This window comes from Pongo abelii, chromosome 6, assembly GCF_028885655.2.
Source record: "Pongo abelii isolate AG06213 chromosome 6, NHGRI_mPonAbe1-v2.0_pri, whole genome shotgun sequence".
Lineage (NCBI taxonomy): Eukaryota > Metazoa > Chordata > Mammalia > Primates > Hominidae > Pongo > Pongo abelii.
The window spans coordinates 26,285,030-26,302,608 of NC_071991.2; the positions used below are offsets into that span (position 1 = coordinate 26,285,030).

The 17,579-nt window shown below is 45.3% G+C and overlaps 2 protein-coding genes across 2 annotated transcripts in view; both read left to right on the forward strand.

The window, feature by feature from the left end:
• Positions 1 to 59: 59 nt before the first annotated feature.
• The window catches only part of LOC100462229 (zinc finger protein 117-like), a 37,169-nt gene continuing 19,649 nt past the window's right edge, over positions 60 to 17,579 (forward strand). Inside the window, 1 exon segment of the mRNA XM_024241330.3 lies at positions 60 to 200. Within this exon segment, the coding sequence (XP_024097098.2) occupies positions 198 to 200 (3 nt within the window). The 5' untranslated portion in view covers positions 60 to 197.
• On the forward strand, positions 66 to 16,163 carry ERV3-1 (endogenous retrovirus group 3 member 1, envelope). The gene is made up of 2 exons (NM_001308132.2): positions 66 to 200; positions 13,123 to 16,163. The coding sequence occupies exon 2, from the start codon at positions 13,511 to 13,513 to the stop codon at positions 15,323 to 15,325; it is 1,815 nt and encodes a 604-aa protein (NP_001295061.2). The 5' UTR covers positions 66 to 200; positions 13,123 to 13,510; the 3' UTR covers positions 15,326 to 16,163.

The following is a 17,579-nucleotide window of genomic DNA, read 5'->3' on the forward strand; positions in this document are numbered from 1 at the left end:
TCAGGCACTCAGCTAGAGCAGACAGGACGGCTTCCGGGTTTGGCGGGGCCTTTGTCTGTGGCTGCAGCCGGAGCTTCTGGTGTAGTCTTCGCTGCTCTGTGTCTTCTGCTCCTAGAGGCCCAGCCTCTGTGGCCTCGTTACCTGCAGGTATTGGGAGATCCACAGCTAAGACGCCAGGACCCACTGGAAGCCTAGAAATGGTGAGAGTGCCAGGTCCGACATCCCGAGAGAGGGGGCGGGGCTGGTTGGAACTGGTGGGAAGTGGCTGTGGCGGGACTCTGGCCTCCCCGCAGTTGGCTCCAAAATCCGCGGCCCCGAGTTCTTGGCACAGCTCGGCCCTCAGTCCCCTTCAGCCATAGGATGGCGGCCGGGCTGACAGCTTGGACCCCGGGCGTCATGTCTCCTCCCTGCGCAGTGACTGTGCCTTGGCCTGGAGTCCTCTGTGGGCAGCTCTGCCCCCACTGCCGCATCTCTCCCCGATTGTGCAGGGACCAGGGGACGGTCGTCAGGGGAGAATACTGACTCGGGGTGCAGAGTTCATGAATGGGAAGAGCTTTGGTCTGCGGGGTTCCCAGGCCCCCTTTTCTTCTATTAAAAATTTGTGGAAGTCTCCGCAAAAATATTAAAGAATTTAATTAAAGAGTAATTCAAGAATTGTAGAGCACCAAGCTATGTTTTGTAGTTAATGAGAAGTTAATTGGCAGTTTATAGTTGGTTAAGCCTGAATTTTATTTTCCCCCAATGTAATACTTTAGAAAAAAAGCATTCGAGTTAGATTTTTTTGAAAGTAGCAACCCTAGGACTGGGGCCACCTCAGTCTAATTGCCTGCCACTTAATTATTTTCACACTCCACAGGGCACTGATTTTCCTCTGCATTTTTCACTTCTGTCTCAAGCAGGGTCTCAAGACTCCTCCCCATTTCCCATTCCTCCAGCCTAACTCTGGCTTGCAGTAAATTTCCAGTTCCTTCTGACATTCCCAAATGCCAATTTCCCCTCCCTAATTCACATTATCAACTATTTGTCCTTTAATGTACACTTTAGTGTACATTTTAGGTACCATATTTTAATTAATCATTTTTTGACAAAGCATTGGCTGGCATTTAAAAAAAGATTTGTTTTCAGTTTGTAAATATTTCCCAAGAGAAGAAAGCAAAGAATAATCCCCTGACACTGTATTGTAAAAAATGTTCTGTGCCTCCTTTCCTTTTATTGCCTCTAGCCACAGAAACCTTATCAGAATATTTTTGGGTCAGGGTTTCCCTTTGGAAACTTTATAAGGTAATGTGTCCTCAGCCACCCTTCAGTTTTTTCCCTGGTTCTGGGTTTCAGTACTGTCTGGGGATAAATCAAGATATCCACTGTGGCTGTGTATGCTAGAATGTCTAGTAAATTTCAGCTCCTGGCCTGGAATGAAACTTCGCATATCTGGGAATGGGAGACAGGACAGCCTGAAGTTGGAGTGTAGCCTCTCAAGGGAGCAGGTGGATGCCCTGGGGCTGAGAGGAGTCTCCTGGGGTACTCTTCCTTTAAAAAGCAAACCCTTAGAGAAGTTAAGATTGTCTTCAAGCAACCCGGCTTCCATTTCTCGAAGACACGTTGCTGGTCAGCCAATCAGATGGTGGTAATGAGGGAAAAACACAAATAATTACTGCCACCTGGATTCTCCAAGAATTATAAAAGAGAAAATAGTATCCCAAAAGACAAAAAAAAAAAAATCAAACCTGGCCCCAGTGACATGGTGCAACAATTTGCAAAGTGAAATGCACCTTGGGGCTCTCACTGGGGCCTAGTACAGTGTCTCTGGAGAGGGTTGTCACTGAACACTTAAGTGAGTAGGATGGGGGTGGAAGAGTCTCTCAAGGGATTGGGTGGCCTGACTTGATATATGAGTCAGACACATCTGTTTTTTAATGAGCACCGCCGCTCTCTGGCTTTGTCACCTTGAAAAGATTTGTTCACTTATTTTGACTACGGTTTTTTAACTATAACTTGCATTTTATTAGTAGGGCTTAAAAGGTAAGAAAATATTTACAAAGGGCACAAAAGAGGTGGCGCTCAGAAGAAAATCAATATCTAATCCTATATTCCATTCTTAAGAATACTCATTTAAGGAAGACTGTCTCAAAAACAAAAACAAAACTCATTTACCTTTTTCTTTCCCAGACCGAGTTTAGAAATTTTCTAAGGTGTGTATTTTTGTTTTTGTTTTGTTTTGTTGTGAGATGGAGTTTTGCTCTTGTTGCCCAGGCTGGAGTGCAATGGCTCAGTATCAGCTCACTGAAACCTCTGCCTTCTGGGTTCAAGCGATTCTCCTACCTCAGCCTCCCAAGTAGCTGGGATTACTGGCATGCGCCACCATGCACCAGCTAATTTTTTGTATTTTTAGTGGAGATAGGGTTTTTCCATGTTGGTCAGGCTGGTCTTGAACTCCCCGCCTCAGGTGATCTGCCTGATCTGCCCGCCTTGGCCTCCCAAAGTGCTGGGATTACAGGCGTGAGCCACTATGCCCAGCCAGGTGTGTTTTTTTAATGACTAGGTGACATCCAACAGAATTCCAAGGCTTAGTTTTTAGAGTGCTACAGAGGAAAAGAATAGGGAAAATCTCTCTTCCATTTTGGCTGTAGAAAATGAATACATTTCCATAAGAAAATGTGGTGGATAATTGGTGAGTTACATTCATGAAAACATCAGTTCCTCTTTTTGCAGGGTAGATTTGTTACAGGGAATACCTCTGCTCTATACTCTATCATCTTGATATGTGATGTTAATGCTAAATTTTATGAGAGGAAACTTGGTATCTCCTAGAAGTGCTCCCATATGACCAATTGTTTACTACATGATTTTTAATGGAAATAATAATATAGTCTTAAAGGAATAAATGCTTTTGTATTTCTTATTGAGGTATGAAATGTAAGTACCTTAAAATTTCCTTCCCTTATATAAACAATGTGTTTGAGTAATTTTTCTGAATTTTTCAGTTTCAAAAACCAAGTGAATAACTCTGACATGGAAATTAAAGCTTGTGCCCAGTGACCCCAAGCTAATGCTAATATTGAGCCTGCAAAAAGGGGGGAGGTTCTTTCTTTCTTTTTCTTTTTTCTTGACAGAGCCTTGCTCTGTTGCCCAGGCTGGAGTGCAGTGGTGAGATCTTGGATCACTGCAGCCTCCGCCTCCCGGTTCCAGCAATTCTCTTGTCTCAGCCTCCCAGGTAGCTGGGATTACAGGCAGGTGCCACCACACCCAGCTAATTTTTATATTTTTAGTAGAGACGAGGTTTCACCATGTGATCCAGGCTGGTCTCGAACTCCTGACCTCAGGTGATCCTTGGTCTCCCAAAATGTTGGGGTTACAGGTGTGAGCCACTGGGCCCAGCCGGGGAGGGAGGGTATTAAAGGCCCAGTTCGTTCTTTCTAGGAAACCTTCCCTGCAGATGTCCCAGCCTGCTCACTCTAGCCATGGAAGAAGCCTTTATACTGAGAGAAGCTACAGAGCCCTGGAAAGCTGGGGACCCACAGGCAGATGCAGTTAACATTAAGATGGGATGGGATTGGGAGGGTCTTACTGAAGATGAAATTGTTACTGTTTTGAGGCAGTTTCTAGACTTTGTAAAATGAGCTAAATTAGGTTTATGTAAAAAAAAAATTGAATTCTAAAAGAGTGTTGCAACAGAAGGAAGTACCAACTATAAGAGCTTTAAGGATTGCAAAGTTTAAACAGATAAAGGCTATCTTTCTTAGGGAGGAGCAAAAAAGATTAGAAGTCAGAGGGGAATAGCAAATGGAGGATGAAAAAAAATCAGATTTTAGATCAGAAATCGTTTTACCATGAAGTCAGCAAGTTTTTAGGAGGAACATAAAATGGGGTTGTATGTTGGCTCAGACTGAGAGTAGCTCAAAGTTCAGGAGCCTGTGGAAAGGAGATAAACTTAAGTAAAGTTTGATTAAGAAGTATTTTAGGCTGGGCACGATGGCTCACGCCTGTAATCCCAGCACTTTGGGAGGCCAGGGCGGGTGGATCACTTGAGGTCAGGAGTTCGAGACCAGCCTGGCTAACATGACGAAACCCCATCTCTACTAAAAAGATATATAAAAATTAGCCAGGCATGGTTGCATGTGCCTGCTATCCCACCTACTCTGGAGGTTGAGGCAGGAGAATTGCTTGAACCTTGGAGGCAGAGGTTTCAGTGACCCAAGATCGTGCCACTACACTCTAGTCTGGGTGACAGAGTGAGACTCCATCTCAAAAAACAAACAAAAAAGCATTTTATTTTGACCACTGAAGACAAATTTAGCTAATTTTTTAATACAAAAAAGAAGAAAATGTGCAGAGTCAGTGTCTGGTTATGTGATAAGTCGGACAAGAGAGCACCATCTAAGTCATAATGGAAGGATGTTTCTTTCCATAAACTGTTCCTGGAGAACACAAAGGATAGAGAATTTTATTAACACTATTTACCAGGATTATCTATGTGCTTCATCTTTCCCCATGTCTTTTCTTTGTCCTATACATTTCTTCCACTTGAGTTTTCTGGGTTGTATTTTGTATAATAAATGGGTAAACATAACTACAGTATTTTGCTGAGTTCTGTGAGTAGCTCTATAAAATTATTGAACTTGAGAGATTTATGGGAGTCCTGAATTTTTAAACAGTAGCTCAAAAGCATAGACGGACCCATAGGGTTTGTGACTGGCGTCTGCAGTGAAGACAGTGTTGTGAGATTGAGCCCTGGATCAGGGTCTGTGCTGACTCTTGAGTGGGGTCATAATTCAAATTTTAGACAATGTGTTGGTTTTGAAGAATTGCTTGGTGTTCAGCAAACGTTACAATTTTGGTGCCAGAAGAAAGACATCTCAGAGGCCTGGCCTGGAATGGAACTCTGGGTATCTGGGAATGAGAGACTCTGCTCTCCTGTACACAGGCTATCACACTGCCCATTGTCCTGGGATTTGAGGTCTCCTCCCACTCCCACTGTGAGAGAGGACTGAAAACTTAGAGGAAAAGAGCTCTTATAACAGACCCCCCTTTCCCACTGCTGCCACCTCAGGATTTCCACCCACTCAAAAACATACCCACTAGACATTGATGTGTTCACACCCCTCCCAGGACTAGGCACCACCTTAGGAATTTCACCACAGCATTTTTCATCCTGGTGTTTCTTGCCAAAAACCCACAAAAGTGTCTACAAGTCTCCTGACATATTCCTTTTCCCAGACACTGAATCTGCAGTAGCAGCCTGTTCTCTCCACCAGTCTAGGGTTCTGGACCACCTGTTCATAATCTCATCTGCCTGCATGGACACAAAGAAATCAGAGGACAGTCCCACCTGGGCCACTATCTGTAGCACAAACCAGTCCTTACACGTACATTATGCTATCCCCCACCCATGAATTTTTTAATTTTGGTTCAGGGGTACACATGCAGATTTGTTATGTGGGTGAAATTGTGTCACGGGGGGCTTGGCATGCAGATTATTTTGTCACTGAGGTGCTAAGCATAGCACCAAACAGGTATTCTTTGATCCTTTTTGTCCTTTCATCCTCCACCCTAAACTAGGCCTCAGTGACTGTTGTTTCTCTCTTTGTGTCCATGTGTTCTTATTATTTAGCTCTTACTTAGAAATGAGAACATGCATTTGGTCTCCTGTTTCTGCATTGGTTTTCTAAGGATAATGGTCTCCAACTCTGTCCATGTTTCTGCAAAGGACACAATCTTCTTTTTTATGGCCACACAGTATTCATTGAATTTATGTACCGTATTTTGTTTTTATTAAATATTTTATTTTATTTTATTCAGTTTTAGAGACAGGGTCTCACTCTGTCACCCAGGCTGAAGTGCAGTAATGTGATCTTGGCTCACTGCAGCCTCAATCTCCCTGGTGCAAACAATCCTTCTACCTCAGCCCCCCAAGTTGCTGGGACTGCAGGTGCATACCATTATGCCTGGCTAATTTTTCTTTTTGTACTTTTTGTAGAGATGTGGTTTTGCCACGTTGCCCAGGCTGGTTTCAGACTTATGACCTCAGGCAATCTACATGCTTTGGCCTTTGAAAGTGCTGTGATTGGCCAGATGCAGTGGCTCACGCCTGTAATCCCAGCACTTTGGGAGGCCAAGGCAGGTGGATCACGATGTCAGGAGATCAAGACCATCCTGGCTAACACGATGACACCCCGTCTCTACTAAAAATACAAAAAATTAGCTGGGCGTGGCGGCGGGCACCTGTAGTCCCAGCTACTTGGGAGGCTGAGGCAGGAGAATGGCGTGAACCCAGGAGGTGGAGCTTGCAGTGAGCAGAGATTGCGCCACTGCACTCCAGCCTGGGCAACAGCGTGAGACTCCATCTCAAAAAAAAACAAAAAAGAAAGTGCTTTGATTACAGGCATGAGCCACCGTGCCATACCATACTTTCTTTATCCAGTCTACCATTGATAGGTGTTTATGGTGATTCCATGTCTTTGCTATTGTGAGTAGTGCTGCAGTGAACATGCATGTGTTTGTATCTTTATGATAGAATAATTTATATTTTTTTGGGTATAAACCCAATTATCAGGTGCCTGGGTCAAATGGTAATTCTGTTTTTGGTTCTGTAATTGCCACAATTCTTTTCACAATGGTTGAATTAAGTTATACTCCTACAGGCAGTGTATATGAGGCAGGAAATATAAAAGGAAAAACAAGTAAAGGGAAAACAAGTCCTTCCCTGATCAGTCTGACTCACTCCAAAGTCCTGCTGGAGCTATGATAACATTATCTGCAAGGCCAGGCAGGGACCCCGAAAGAATGGGCTCCAGGAGCAGGGATGAGAAAAGCAAGTTCTCCTTATCAGTTTCCGCCTTTGAAATTCTTTCCCCATACCATTATTCTTTGTTCTGCTCTCACAACTATTTTTGTAACTATTTCTGCAAGTTTGCAAAGATTTCGTAAGTTCCTGTTTTTCTTTCTGTAGCACGGCAAGGTCACAAGACATGTTTAAGTAAGATAGGGTCATGTTGCAAATCCTGTTGTAAAACCTGTCACAGTATGATTAACTGCCTTTGTTCTGCTTCTGTAAGACTGCTTTCCCACCTCACAGGTTTCATGCCAAAAACCTGACCCGCCCCTGTTGGTTGCACGTATAAAAGTCAAGCCCTGTCATTGTTCAGGGCTCAGCCTTTGGATGTTCATCTGCTGGGCTGGTGGTCACCTAAATAAAATCCTCCTGTTCCACCAAGTGGTCTCTCCAGCCTCCTGATTCCCGCAACATTTTGGCGAGCCAGCCAGGAGGGGAAACTACAGGTTTACTGTCTCCTTTGGCTGTGGGACTGGAGCCCCGGGCCGGGGGAGACCCGTGACCCAAGGCACCATTGGGAGACCTTCAACCCGGAGGGGAGATTGGCTCTCCCGCGACCCGGCGCCCCTCCCTGACAGTGCAGTGGAACCTAAGGGGCTACAGGACGATTCCAGGACTTCACGCTACAGGACTGCAGTAAGGTTTGGGCCCAAGGCAGGACCAGTCCCATAAGGATGGAAGGGGAGCCTGATCACCTCCTGGGGTGTACCTAGTAATCCGACTCAGGACGTGAGAGGAGCTCGCGAAGTCGGAAGAAACCTACACCCCAACTGACCCAGGACATGAGAGTGGCTCACTAAGTTGGTTAAGAAAGGAAACTGGAAGTGGGGAGGTGTGTGAATAAATGTGAAAGAGATGGTTCCAAGAGGAACCAACACGCTGAGTGACGTGTGTGGAGCCACAGGTCTCTTAGCATAGACTGTACCATCAGCGAATGGGGCTACGGCATATGGCTTAGGGAGGTGCCCCACAATTTATAGATTGTGGTGGTCCAGGTTCAGGACTCATACGAACCCTCCATTAAAGCTAAGCAGTGTCTGAAATACTCCCGCAAGGGACACGGTCTAATCAGTCTGAAATGAAAGGAAGAGTAAGTGGGTTGTGCCATAACTGGGAGGAAATGGGAGGGAAGTCGTTGAAACCCATGCCATTAGAATGTATGTTAAGGAACTTTAAGTAAGATTATACAGGGTATTATGAGATCAAGTTGACCCCCCAGAGGTTGAGAACTCTCTGTGAAATAGAATGGCCCTCTTTCAATTTTGGATGGCTGGCCAAAGGAACTATAGATAGGGAAAAAATTGGCCATGTATTTAAGGTGGTGACTGGGGTCGGAGGACAGCCAGGGCATCCAGAGCAATTTCCTTATATTGACTCATGGCTAAATATAGTTCAAACTCGACCTGCATGGCTGCAACCTTGCCTGGCTTCTTATTGCAAAACGCTCATAGCTCGAGTCAAGCCTAAAGTAAAAGAAAAATCAGCTTCACTGTCAGCTACAGAGATAAAAGGAAAGCCACAAGAAAAACCAGTTTTGCAGGAACCACCAGAGGAGATAGAAACCCCTCCTCCCTATGTGCCAATGTGTCCCCCTTTACCAAGGACGGCCCCTGAGCAGCCAGACTCAGATGGTGACACACCCCAGGCTACACCTCAAAGGGGGAAATCTGAGCCCCCGCCTCAGGAGGTCAAGAAGGAAAGTCAGGATGATCAAGCAGGCCGCCTTCGATCTGGCCACACCAGAGTGTGGCAGATGCCCCTCCATGAAACATGGGGACCTATCTATTATGATGAACAGGGGCAGGTCCAAGAGGGGGCAACGGACTTTTATTTACCAGCCTTTTTCAACGACTGACCTCCTAAACTGGAAACACCATACTCCCTCCTACACGGAGAAGCCCCAAGCCCTGACAGATCTGATGCAGTCCATTTTTCAGACACAAAATGCAACGTGGCCAGATTGCAAACAGCTCCTCCTGATGCTGTTTAACACCGAGGAACGCCGAAGGGTGACCCAGGCAGCCCTCCACTGGCTGGAACACAATGCATCAGAAGGCACACTTAATGTCCAGGCATATGCTCAGGGCCAATTCCCAGAAGCCAACCTACACTGGGACCCAAATGATGCAGCCCAATTACAGTACCTACAGAGGTACTGGGAGGCACTCCTGCAAGGGCTAAAGGAAGGTGGGAAAAAGGCAGTCAACATGGGGAAAATCTTGGAAGTGCTGCAGGAGACTGATTAAAGTCCTAGTCAGTTTTATGAGAGACTCTGTAAAGCATTCTGGCTTTACACCCCGTTTGACCCTGAGGCTACTGAGAACCAGCGCATGGTGAACGCAGCGTTTGTAGGGCAGGCCCAGGGAGACATCAGGCGAAAGCTGCAAAAGCTAGAGGGTTTCACGGGATGAATGCCACTCAGCTTTTAGAAGTGGCCACCAAGGTGTACGTTAACCGTAACCAGGAGACAAAGAGAGGCTGATCAGACTTAAGAAAAAGGCCAATCTGCTAGTGGCAGCCCTCACAGGAAGGGAAACTAGCATCGCGAGAGGGTGCAGACATAGCCACGGACATGGAGGGGTTCAGGCCAGGCAGAGACCTGAAAGTCAGCCAAGACTATGTAGGAATTAATGTGCGCAGTGCAGAAAGAGGGGACACAGGAAAGGTGAATGTCCAGAGGGCAATGAAGAAAATGACAGAGACTATAAAACTGGAAAACTGCCAGCCAAGGGCTATCTTGTCCCAAGGGAGTCAGATACCTACTTGATCAGGTTGGCAGGAACTGGAGAATATGAAGACTAGGCCAGACTGGGCTCCTTCTCTTTAGGCCCCCAGGAGCCCATGGTCACATTAGAAGTAGGAGGCCAGCTAATGAACTTTATGATAGACACTGAGGCTGAACACTCGGTAGTGACACAGCCCATAGGGCCATTATCCAAAGATCACACAACTATTATTGGGGCTACAGGGGTCCCAGAGAAGAGGCCGTTTTGTCAGCCAAGGAGGTGTGTCATTGGAGGATGAGAGGTCCAACATAAATTCCTGTATCTCCCCAATTATCCAGTGCCTCAACTAGGAAGAGACCTACTCCAAAAATTGCACGCATAGATTACCTTTGGGTCACAAGGAGATATTACTTTAAGCCTAACTCAACCAAAGGCCAGGGTGTTAACCCTCACCATCCCGCAGGCTGAGGAATGGAGACTATACATGAAGTACAGGCACCAATGCAGCCTTGTACGCAGGAGGAAGATAAATTATTATTTAGGCTAATTGATAAAACTCCTGGAGTATGGGCTGAAGACAACCCACCTGGGCTGGCTGTAAATCAGGCACTGGTAGTAGAATTAAAACCAGGAGCAACTCCAGTTTGGGTTTGTCAGTACCCACTTTCCCAAGAGGATATTTAGGGTGTTTATAAGCATTTAAAGTGGCTCTATGACCATGAGATCATAATCCAATGCCAGTCACCCTGGAACACTCCACTTTTGCTGGTACAAAAACCATTGCCTGGACCAGGATCTGATGAGTATAGACCGGTGCAGGACTTGCGTGCTGTAAACCAAGCCACGGTGACCATACATCCAGTAGTACCAAACCTGTATACTTTAATGGGACTTATGCTAGCAAATGCTACCTGGTTTACAGTCCTGGACTTTAAAGGATACTTTCTTCTGTCTCTGCCTGGCACCAGTTAGTCAGCCATCTTTGCATTTTAATGGGACTATTCAGTCACGGGCACGGGGGGACAGTTCGCCTGGACTGGACTCCCACAAGGGTTCAAGAATTCTCCCACAATCTGTGGGGAAGCACTGGCCTCAGACCTCAAGCCATACACCCCACCAAATGACAACTGTGCCTTGTTGCAGTACATAGACAACCTTCTTTTGACAGCCCCAACCCAAGAGGACTGTTACTGGGGAACCCAGGACCTCCTCCATCTCTTACGGAAAGCAGGGTATAGAGTATCCAAAAAGAAGGCCCAAATTTGCCATGAAAAGGTTAAATATTTAGGCTTTATAGTAAGCCAAGGGGAACGCCGGCTTGACCATGGATAAAAGCAAGCCGTTTGTGCCCTTCCAACTCCAACCACCTGGCGCCAAACAGGGGAATTCTTAGGGGCAGCAGGGTTCTGCCGTATCTGGATCCCAAATTTCTCACTTTTGGCCAGGCCCTTGTATGAAGCCACAAGGGAGGGTGAAAAGGAACCCCTCCTCTGAAAGGCTTACCAGAAGAAGGTGTTTAAACAAATCACAGAAGCCCTAACTCAGGCTCCAGCCTTAGGACTGCCAGATACAACTAAGCCTTTCTTTCTATATGTCCATGAATTAAAGGGAATGGCTATAGGGGTCCTGACTCAAGTCATAGGATCATGGCATTGCCCAGTGGTGTGCTTATCCAAACAGTTGGACTTTGTGGTGCTAGGGTGGCCTCCTTGCTGTAAAGCACTAGCCGCTACCGCCCTATTGACACAAGAAGCTGACAAACTGACCCTGGGGCAACAACTGACCATCCAGGTACCACACTCGGTTATAACTTTAATGGATCAGAGAGAGCAGCATTGGTTATCAAACCCAAGGATGACTTGATACCAAGGGCTCCTATATGAAAATCCCCGCATAACTTTAGAAACAGTGAACACCCTTAACCCAGCTACCCTGCTCCCAGTCGAACTGGGAATCACCTTCCGTGACTGTGGCAACAGTGGATGAGGTATTCTCCAGTCGAGGAGACCTTACAGACCAGCCACTCAAGGACCCAGATGTAGAATACTTCATAGATGGAAGCAGTTTTGTGCTGGAAGGGGTCTGCTGGGCTGGGTAGGCAGTGGTGACCTTAGACAGTGGTGGAGGCTTAGCCTCTGCCTGCTGGAACATCAGCCCAGAAGGCAGAGCTACCAGCCCTAATGAGGGTTCTCCAGCTGGCAGAAGACAAAAAGGTCAATGTTTACACAGATTCCAAATATGCTTTTGCCACACTGCATGTTCATGGAGCTATATATAAAGAAAGAGGACTCTTAACTGCCACGGGCAAAGAAATAAAATGGAAAGAATGAATTCTACAGCTCTTAGATGCTGTATGGCTCCCAGAGAAAGTAGCAGTTATGCACTGCAGGGGACACCAGAGGGCAGGGACATCAGAGGCAAAAGGAAACAGAAAGGCAGACAGGGAGGCAAAATGGGCAGCAATGGTTACACCTCATTTTAAAAAGGAAGCCTTAGCTATGCCCCTCCTCCCAGAGCCTCCCCTCCAGGAGGTCTCAAATTACTCTCCGAATGAGAAGGTCTGTTTTGCCCAAAAAACTGGAAAATATATTGAAGGAGGATGGTGGAAATTTTCTGATGGGAGATGGGCCATTCCCAAAATGGTGGCCCCCAAACTTGTAAAGCAATTGCATCACGGAACTCGTGGGAAAAACGGCACTAGAAACACTACTAGGACGCCATTTCTATGTGCTGCGACTCACTGCCATCACCCAAGCTGTTTGTGAACATATTTAACCTGTGCCCAGAACAACCCATGAGAAGGGCCCACTTGGTCCCCAGGAATTCAGGAAATAGGAACCATGCCCTGTGAAAACCTGCTTATGGACTTTACCGAGTTGCCCCAGGCAGGGAGCTATCGGTACATGTTAGTACTTGTCTACACTTTTTCAGGATGGGCCAAGGCTTTCCCCACCAGAAGCGAGAACTCATGAGAAGTGACTAAAATACTATTAAGAAACATTATCCCCAGATTTGAACTGTCCCTGACTCTAGGGTCAGACAACGGACTGGCATTTCTAGCTGAAATAATTCAGGAACTAACACGAGTGTTAAAAATAAAGTGGAAATTACACACAGCCTACCGGCCGCAGAGCTCAGGAAAAGTAGAGTGCATGAACCGGACACTCAAACAGCTACTGAAGAAATATTGCCAAGAAACCCCTCTGAGATGGGATCAAGTCCTGCCCATGGTCCTCCTTTGAGTTAGGTGCACCCCCACCAAACAAACTGGGTATTCGCCCTATGAAATACTGTTTGGCCAGTCACCCCCAATCATAAGTCACATTAAGGGTAATCTCTGTGAACTAGGGGAATTAACTTTAAGGAGGCAAATGCAGGCTTTAGGGATAGCCATGTGAAGTGTCCATGGCTGGGTACAGGAAAGAATGCCCATAAGCCTGATAGACCCAATACACCCCTTTAAACCCAGGGACTCTCTTTGGGTCAAAAAATAAAACCCAACCACTGTGGGACCCATATGGGATGGGCTCCATACTGTAATCTTGTCTATTCCCACTGTTGTTAAAGTTGCAGGAATTGTGCCTTGGATCCATCCATCCAGTCAGCTGAAACCAGCAGCCCAGGACAAGTGAACCAGCCAACAGGACCTAGACCATGCAACCCAGCTAATCCTATGACGGAACCAAGGTGCCAGTGAGATGACAACAGCCCTGCTCTGGTCACTCCGGAAGCTGACCAGTCCACGCACGGCTGAAGCTTGAGGAGACAACAGCCCTGCTCTAGTCACCCCGGAAGCTGACTAGTCTACGCACGGCCGAAGCTTGAGTCATCATCAGGGAAGTAAATGTGGTTAGAAATCTGAAGTCCAGTAATTTTCCTTGTAATATTAATTATTTTGCTATTAAGCTGTCACTTTGCTCAGCCTTCTCCCCCCAGGAAAAAGCCTTTTCTGTCCATGCTGGGTATGAACATGCTACTCATCACTTTGTTCTTGCTACTCCCCTTATCCATGTTAAAAGGAGAACCCTGGGAGGGATGCCTCCACTGCACCCACACTACGTGGTCAGGGAACATCATGACTAAAACCCTGTTGTATCACACTTATTATGAGTGTGCTGGGACCTGCCTAGGAACTTGTACTCACAACCAGACAACCTACTCAGTCTGTGACCCAGGAAGGGGCCAGCCTTATGTGTGTTATGACCCTAAGTCTTCACCTGGGACCTGGTTTGAAATTCATGTCGGGTCAAAGGAAGGGGATCTTCTAAACCAAACCAAGGTATTTCCCTCTGGCAAGGGTGTCGTATCCTTATACTTTGATGTTTGCCAGATAGTATCCATGGGCTCACTCTTTCCCGTAATCTTCAGTTCCACGGAGTACTATAGTAGCTGCCATAAAAATAGGTGTGCACCCCCTGCTTGTTCCGCCGATTCCCCAGTAACAACTTGCTGGGACTGCACAACGTGGTCCACTAACCAACAATCACTAGGGCCAATTATGCTTACCAAAATACCATTAGAACCAGATTGTAAAACAAGCACTTGCAATTCTGTAAATCTTACCATCTTAGAGCCAGATCAGCCCATATGGACAACAGGTTTAAAGGCACCGCTAGGGGCACGAGTCAGCGGTAAAGAAATTGGCCCAGGAGCCTATGTCTATCTATATATCATAAAGAAAACTCGGACCCGCTCAACCCAACAGTTCCGAGTTTTTGAGTCATTCTATGAGCATGTTAACCAGAAATTGCCTGAGCCCCCTCCCTTGGCCAGAAATTTATTCGCCCAACTGGCTGAAAACATAGCCAGCAGCCTGCACGTCGCTTCATGTTATGTCTGTGGGGGAACGAACATGGGAGACCAATGGCCATGGGAAGCAAGGGAACTAATGCCCCAAGATAATTTCACTCTAACCGCCTCTTCCCTCGAACCTGCACCGTCAAGTCAGAGCATCTGGTTCTTAAAAACCTCCATTATTGGAAAATTCTGTATTGCTCGCTGGGGAAAGGCCTTTACAGACCCAGTAGGAGAGTTAACTTGCCTAGGACAACAATATTACAACGAGACACTAGGAAAGACTTTATGGAGGGGCAAAAGCAATAATTCTGAATCACCTCACCCAAGCCCATTCTCTCGTTTTCCATCTTTAAACCATTCTTGGTACCACCTTGAAGCTCCAAATACCTGGCAGGCGCCCTCTGGCCTCTACTGGATCTGTGGGCCACAGGCCTATCGACAACTGCCAGCTAAATGGTCAGGGGCCTGTGTACTGGGGACAATTAGGCCGTCCTTCTTCCTAATGCCCCTAAAACAGGGAGAAGCCTTAGGATACCCCATCTATGATGAAACTAAAAGGAAAAGCAAAAGAGGCATAACTATAGGAGATTGGAAGGACAATGAATGGCCTCCTGAAAGAATAATTCAATATTATGGCCCAGCCACCTGGGCAGAAGATGGAATGTGGGGATACCGCACCCCAATTTACATGCTTAACCGCATTATAAGATTGCAGACAGTACTAGAAATCATTACCAATGAAACTGCAGGGGCCTTGAATCTGCTTGCCCAGCAAGCCACAAAAATGAGAAATGCCATTTATCAAAATAGACTGGCCTTAGACTACCTCCTAGCCCAGGAAGAGGGAGTATGCGGAAAGTTCAACCTTACTAACTGCTGCCTGGAAATTGACGACAAAGGAAAGGTCATCAAAGAAATAACTGCTAAAATCCAAAAGTTAGCCCACATCCCAGTTCAGACTTGGAAAGGATAGTCTCCAGATTCCCTCTTCAGAGGTTGGTTCTCATCCCTTGGAGGATTTAAAACCTTAGTACAAATAGTTCTAGCCATATTGGGAGTTTGCCTTATACTCCCTTGTCTCTTACCCCTCATTGTCAAAAATATCCAAACAGCCATAGAGGTTCTTGTGGACAGACAGACTACCACACGACTAATGGCCCTAACTAAGTATTAACCCCTGCCAAGAAAAGAGCTACTTCCTATTGAAGAACTAAATGAAGATAGTGATGCTTTCTATTAAACTTTACTTATAAAAAGCATCAAAGGGGGGAATGAAGCAGGAAATAGAAAAGGGAAAACAAGTCCTTTCCTGACCAGTCTGACTCACTCCAAAGTCCTGCTGGATCTGATAATTATCTGCAAGGCCAGGCAGGGGCTCCGAAGGAATGGGCTCCCGGAGCAGGGATGAGAAAAACCAGTTCTCCTTATCAGTTTCCCCCTTTGAAATTTTCTCCCCATACCATTATTCTTTGTTCTGCTCTCACAACTATTTTTGTAACTATTTCTGCAAGTCTGTAAAGATTTTGTAAGTTCTTGTTTTTCTTTCTGTAGCATGGCAAGGTCACAAGACATGTTTAAGTAAGATAGGCTCATGTTGCAAAGCCTGTTGTAAAACCTGTCACGGTATGATTAACTGCCTTTGTTCTGCTTCTGTAAGACTGCTTTCTCGCCTCGCAGGTTTTGCGCCAAAAACCTGACTTGCCCCTGCCTGATGCATGTATAAAAGTCAAGCTCTGTCTTTGTTCAGGGCTCAGCCTTTGGATGTTAATCTGCTGGGCCAGTGGCCACCTAAATAAAATCCTCCTGTTCCACCTTGTGATCTCTCCGGCCTCCTGATTCCCACAACACATAAGCATTCCTTTTTCTCTGCAACCTAGCCCGCATCTGTCGTTGACTTTTTAACAACAGGCATTCTGACTGGATGAGACGGTATCTCATTGTGGTTTTTCTCTGCATTTTTCTAATAATTAACAGTGTGAATTTTGTTTTCATATGCTTGTTAGCCACATGTATGTCTTCTTTTGAAAAGTATCTGTTCATGTTTTTGCTTACTTTTTAATTAGGTTTTTGGTTTTCTTTTTGTTGTTGTTATTGTTGTTTTCTGAGACGGAGTCTTGCTCTGTCACCAGGCTGGAGTGCAGTGGCATGATCTCGACTCACTGCAACCTCCGCCTCCCAGGTTCAAGTGATTCTCCTGCTTCAGTCTCCCGAGTAGCTGGGATCACAGGTGCACGCCACAAAACCTAGCTAAATTTTGTATTTTTAGTAGAGATGGGGTTTCACCATGTTGGCCAGGATGGTCTGGATCTCTTGACCTCGTGATCCATCTGCCTCAGCTTCCCAAAGTGCTGGGATTACAAGTGTGAGCCACCGCTCCTGGCTGCTGCTGCTGCTTCTTTTTTTTTTTTATAAATTTGTTTAAGTTTCTTATGGATGCTGGATTTTCAACCTTTGTCAGAAGCATAGTTTGCAAATATTTTCTTCTAGTCTGTAGGTTTTCTGTTTACTCAGTTGATTGTTTCCATTGCTGCAAAATAGCTCTTTAGTTTAATTAGGTCCCATTTGTCAATTTTTGCTTCTGTTGCAATTGCTTTTGGTATCTTCATCATAAAATCTTTGCCAGTTTTTATGTCTAGAATTTTCTAGGTTATTTTCTAGATTATTTTCAGGTTTTATATGTATATATAATTTTAAGTTCTATGTTTAAGTCTTTAATTCATCTTGAATTGATTTTTATATATCGTGTAAGGAAGGCATCCAGTTTCAATCTTCTACATAGTGCTAGCTAGTTATTCCAGCCTCATTTATTAAATAGGGAATTCTTCCCGCATTGCTCTTGTAAGCTTTGTTGAAGATCAGATGGTTGCAGGTGTGTGGCATTGTGGCATTATTTATTGGCTATCTATTCTGTTTCTTGTTCTATGAGTCTTTTATATATACGTATGTGTGTGTGTGTATATGTGTATATATGTGTGTGTGTGTGTGTATATATATTGCCTTGGGTATTCGGGCTCTTTGTTGGTTCTATATGAATTTTAAAATAGTTGTTTTTAGTTCTGTTAAGAATGTTTTCGGTAGTTTGATAGGAATGACATTAGATCTGTAAATTTCTTTTGGCAGTATGGCCATTTTAATGATATTGATCTTTTTTATCCATGAGCATAAAATTAATCTCCATTTATTTGTGTCATATATGATTTATTTAAGCAGTGTTTTGTAATTCTTGT

Excerpts from the sequence above, each read along its gene's own strand:
- ERV3-1 (NM_001308132.2), top strand. The coding sequence starts at position 13,511 with ATGCTGGGTATGAACATGCTACTCATCACTTTGTTCTTGCTACTCCCC.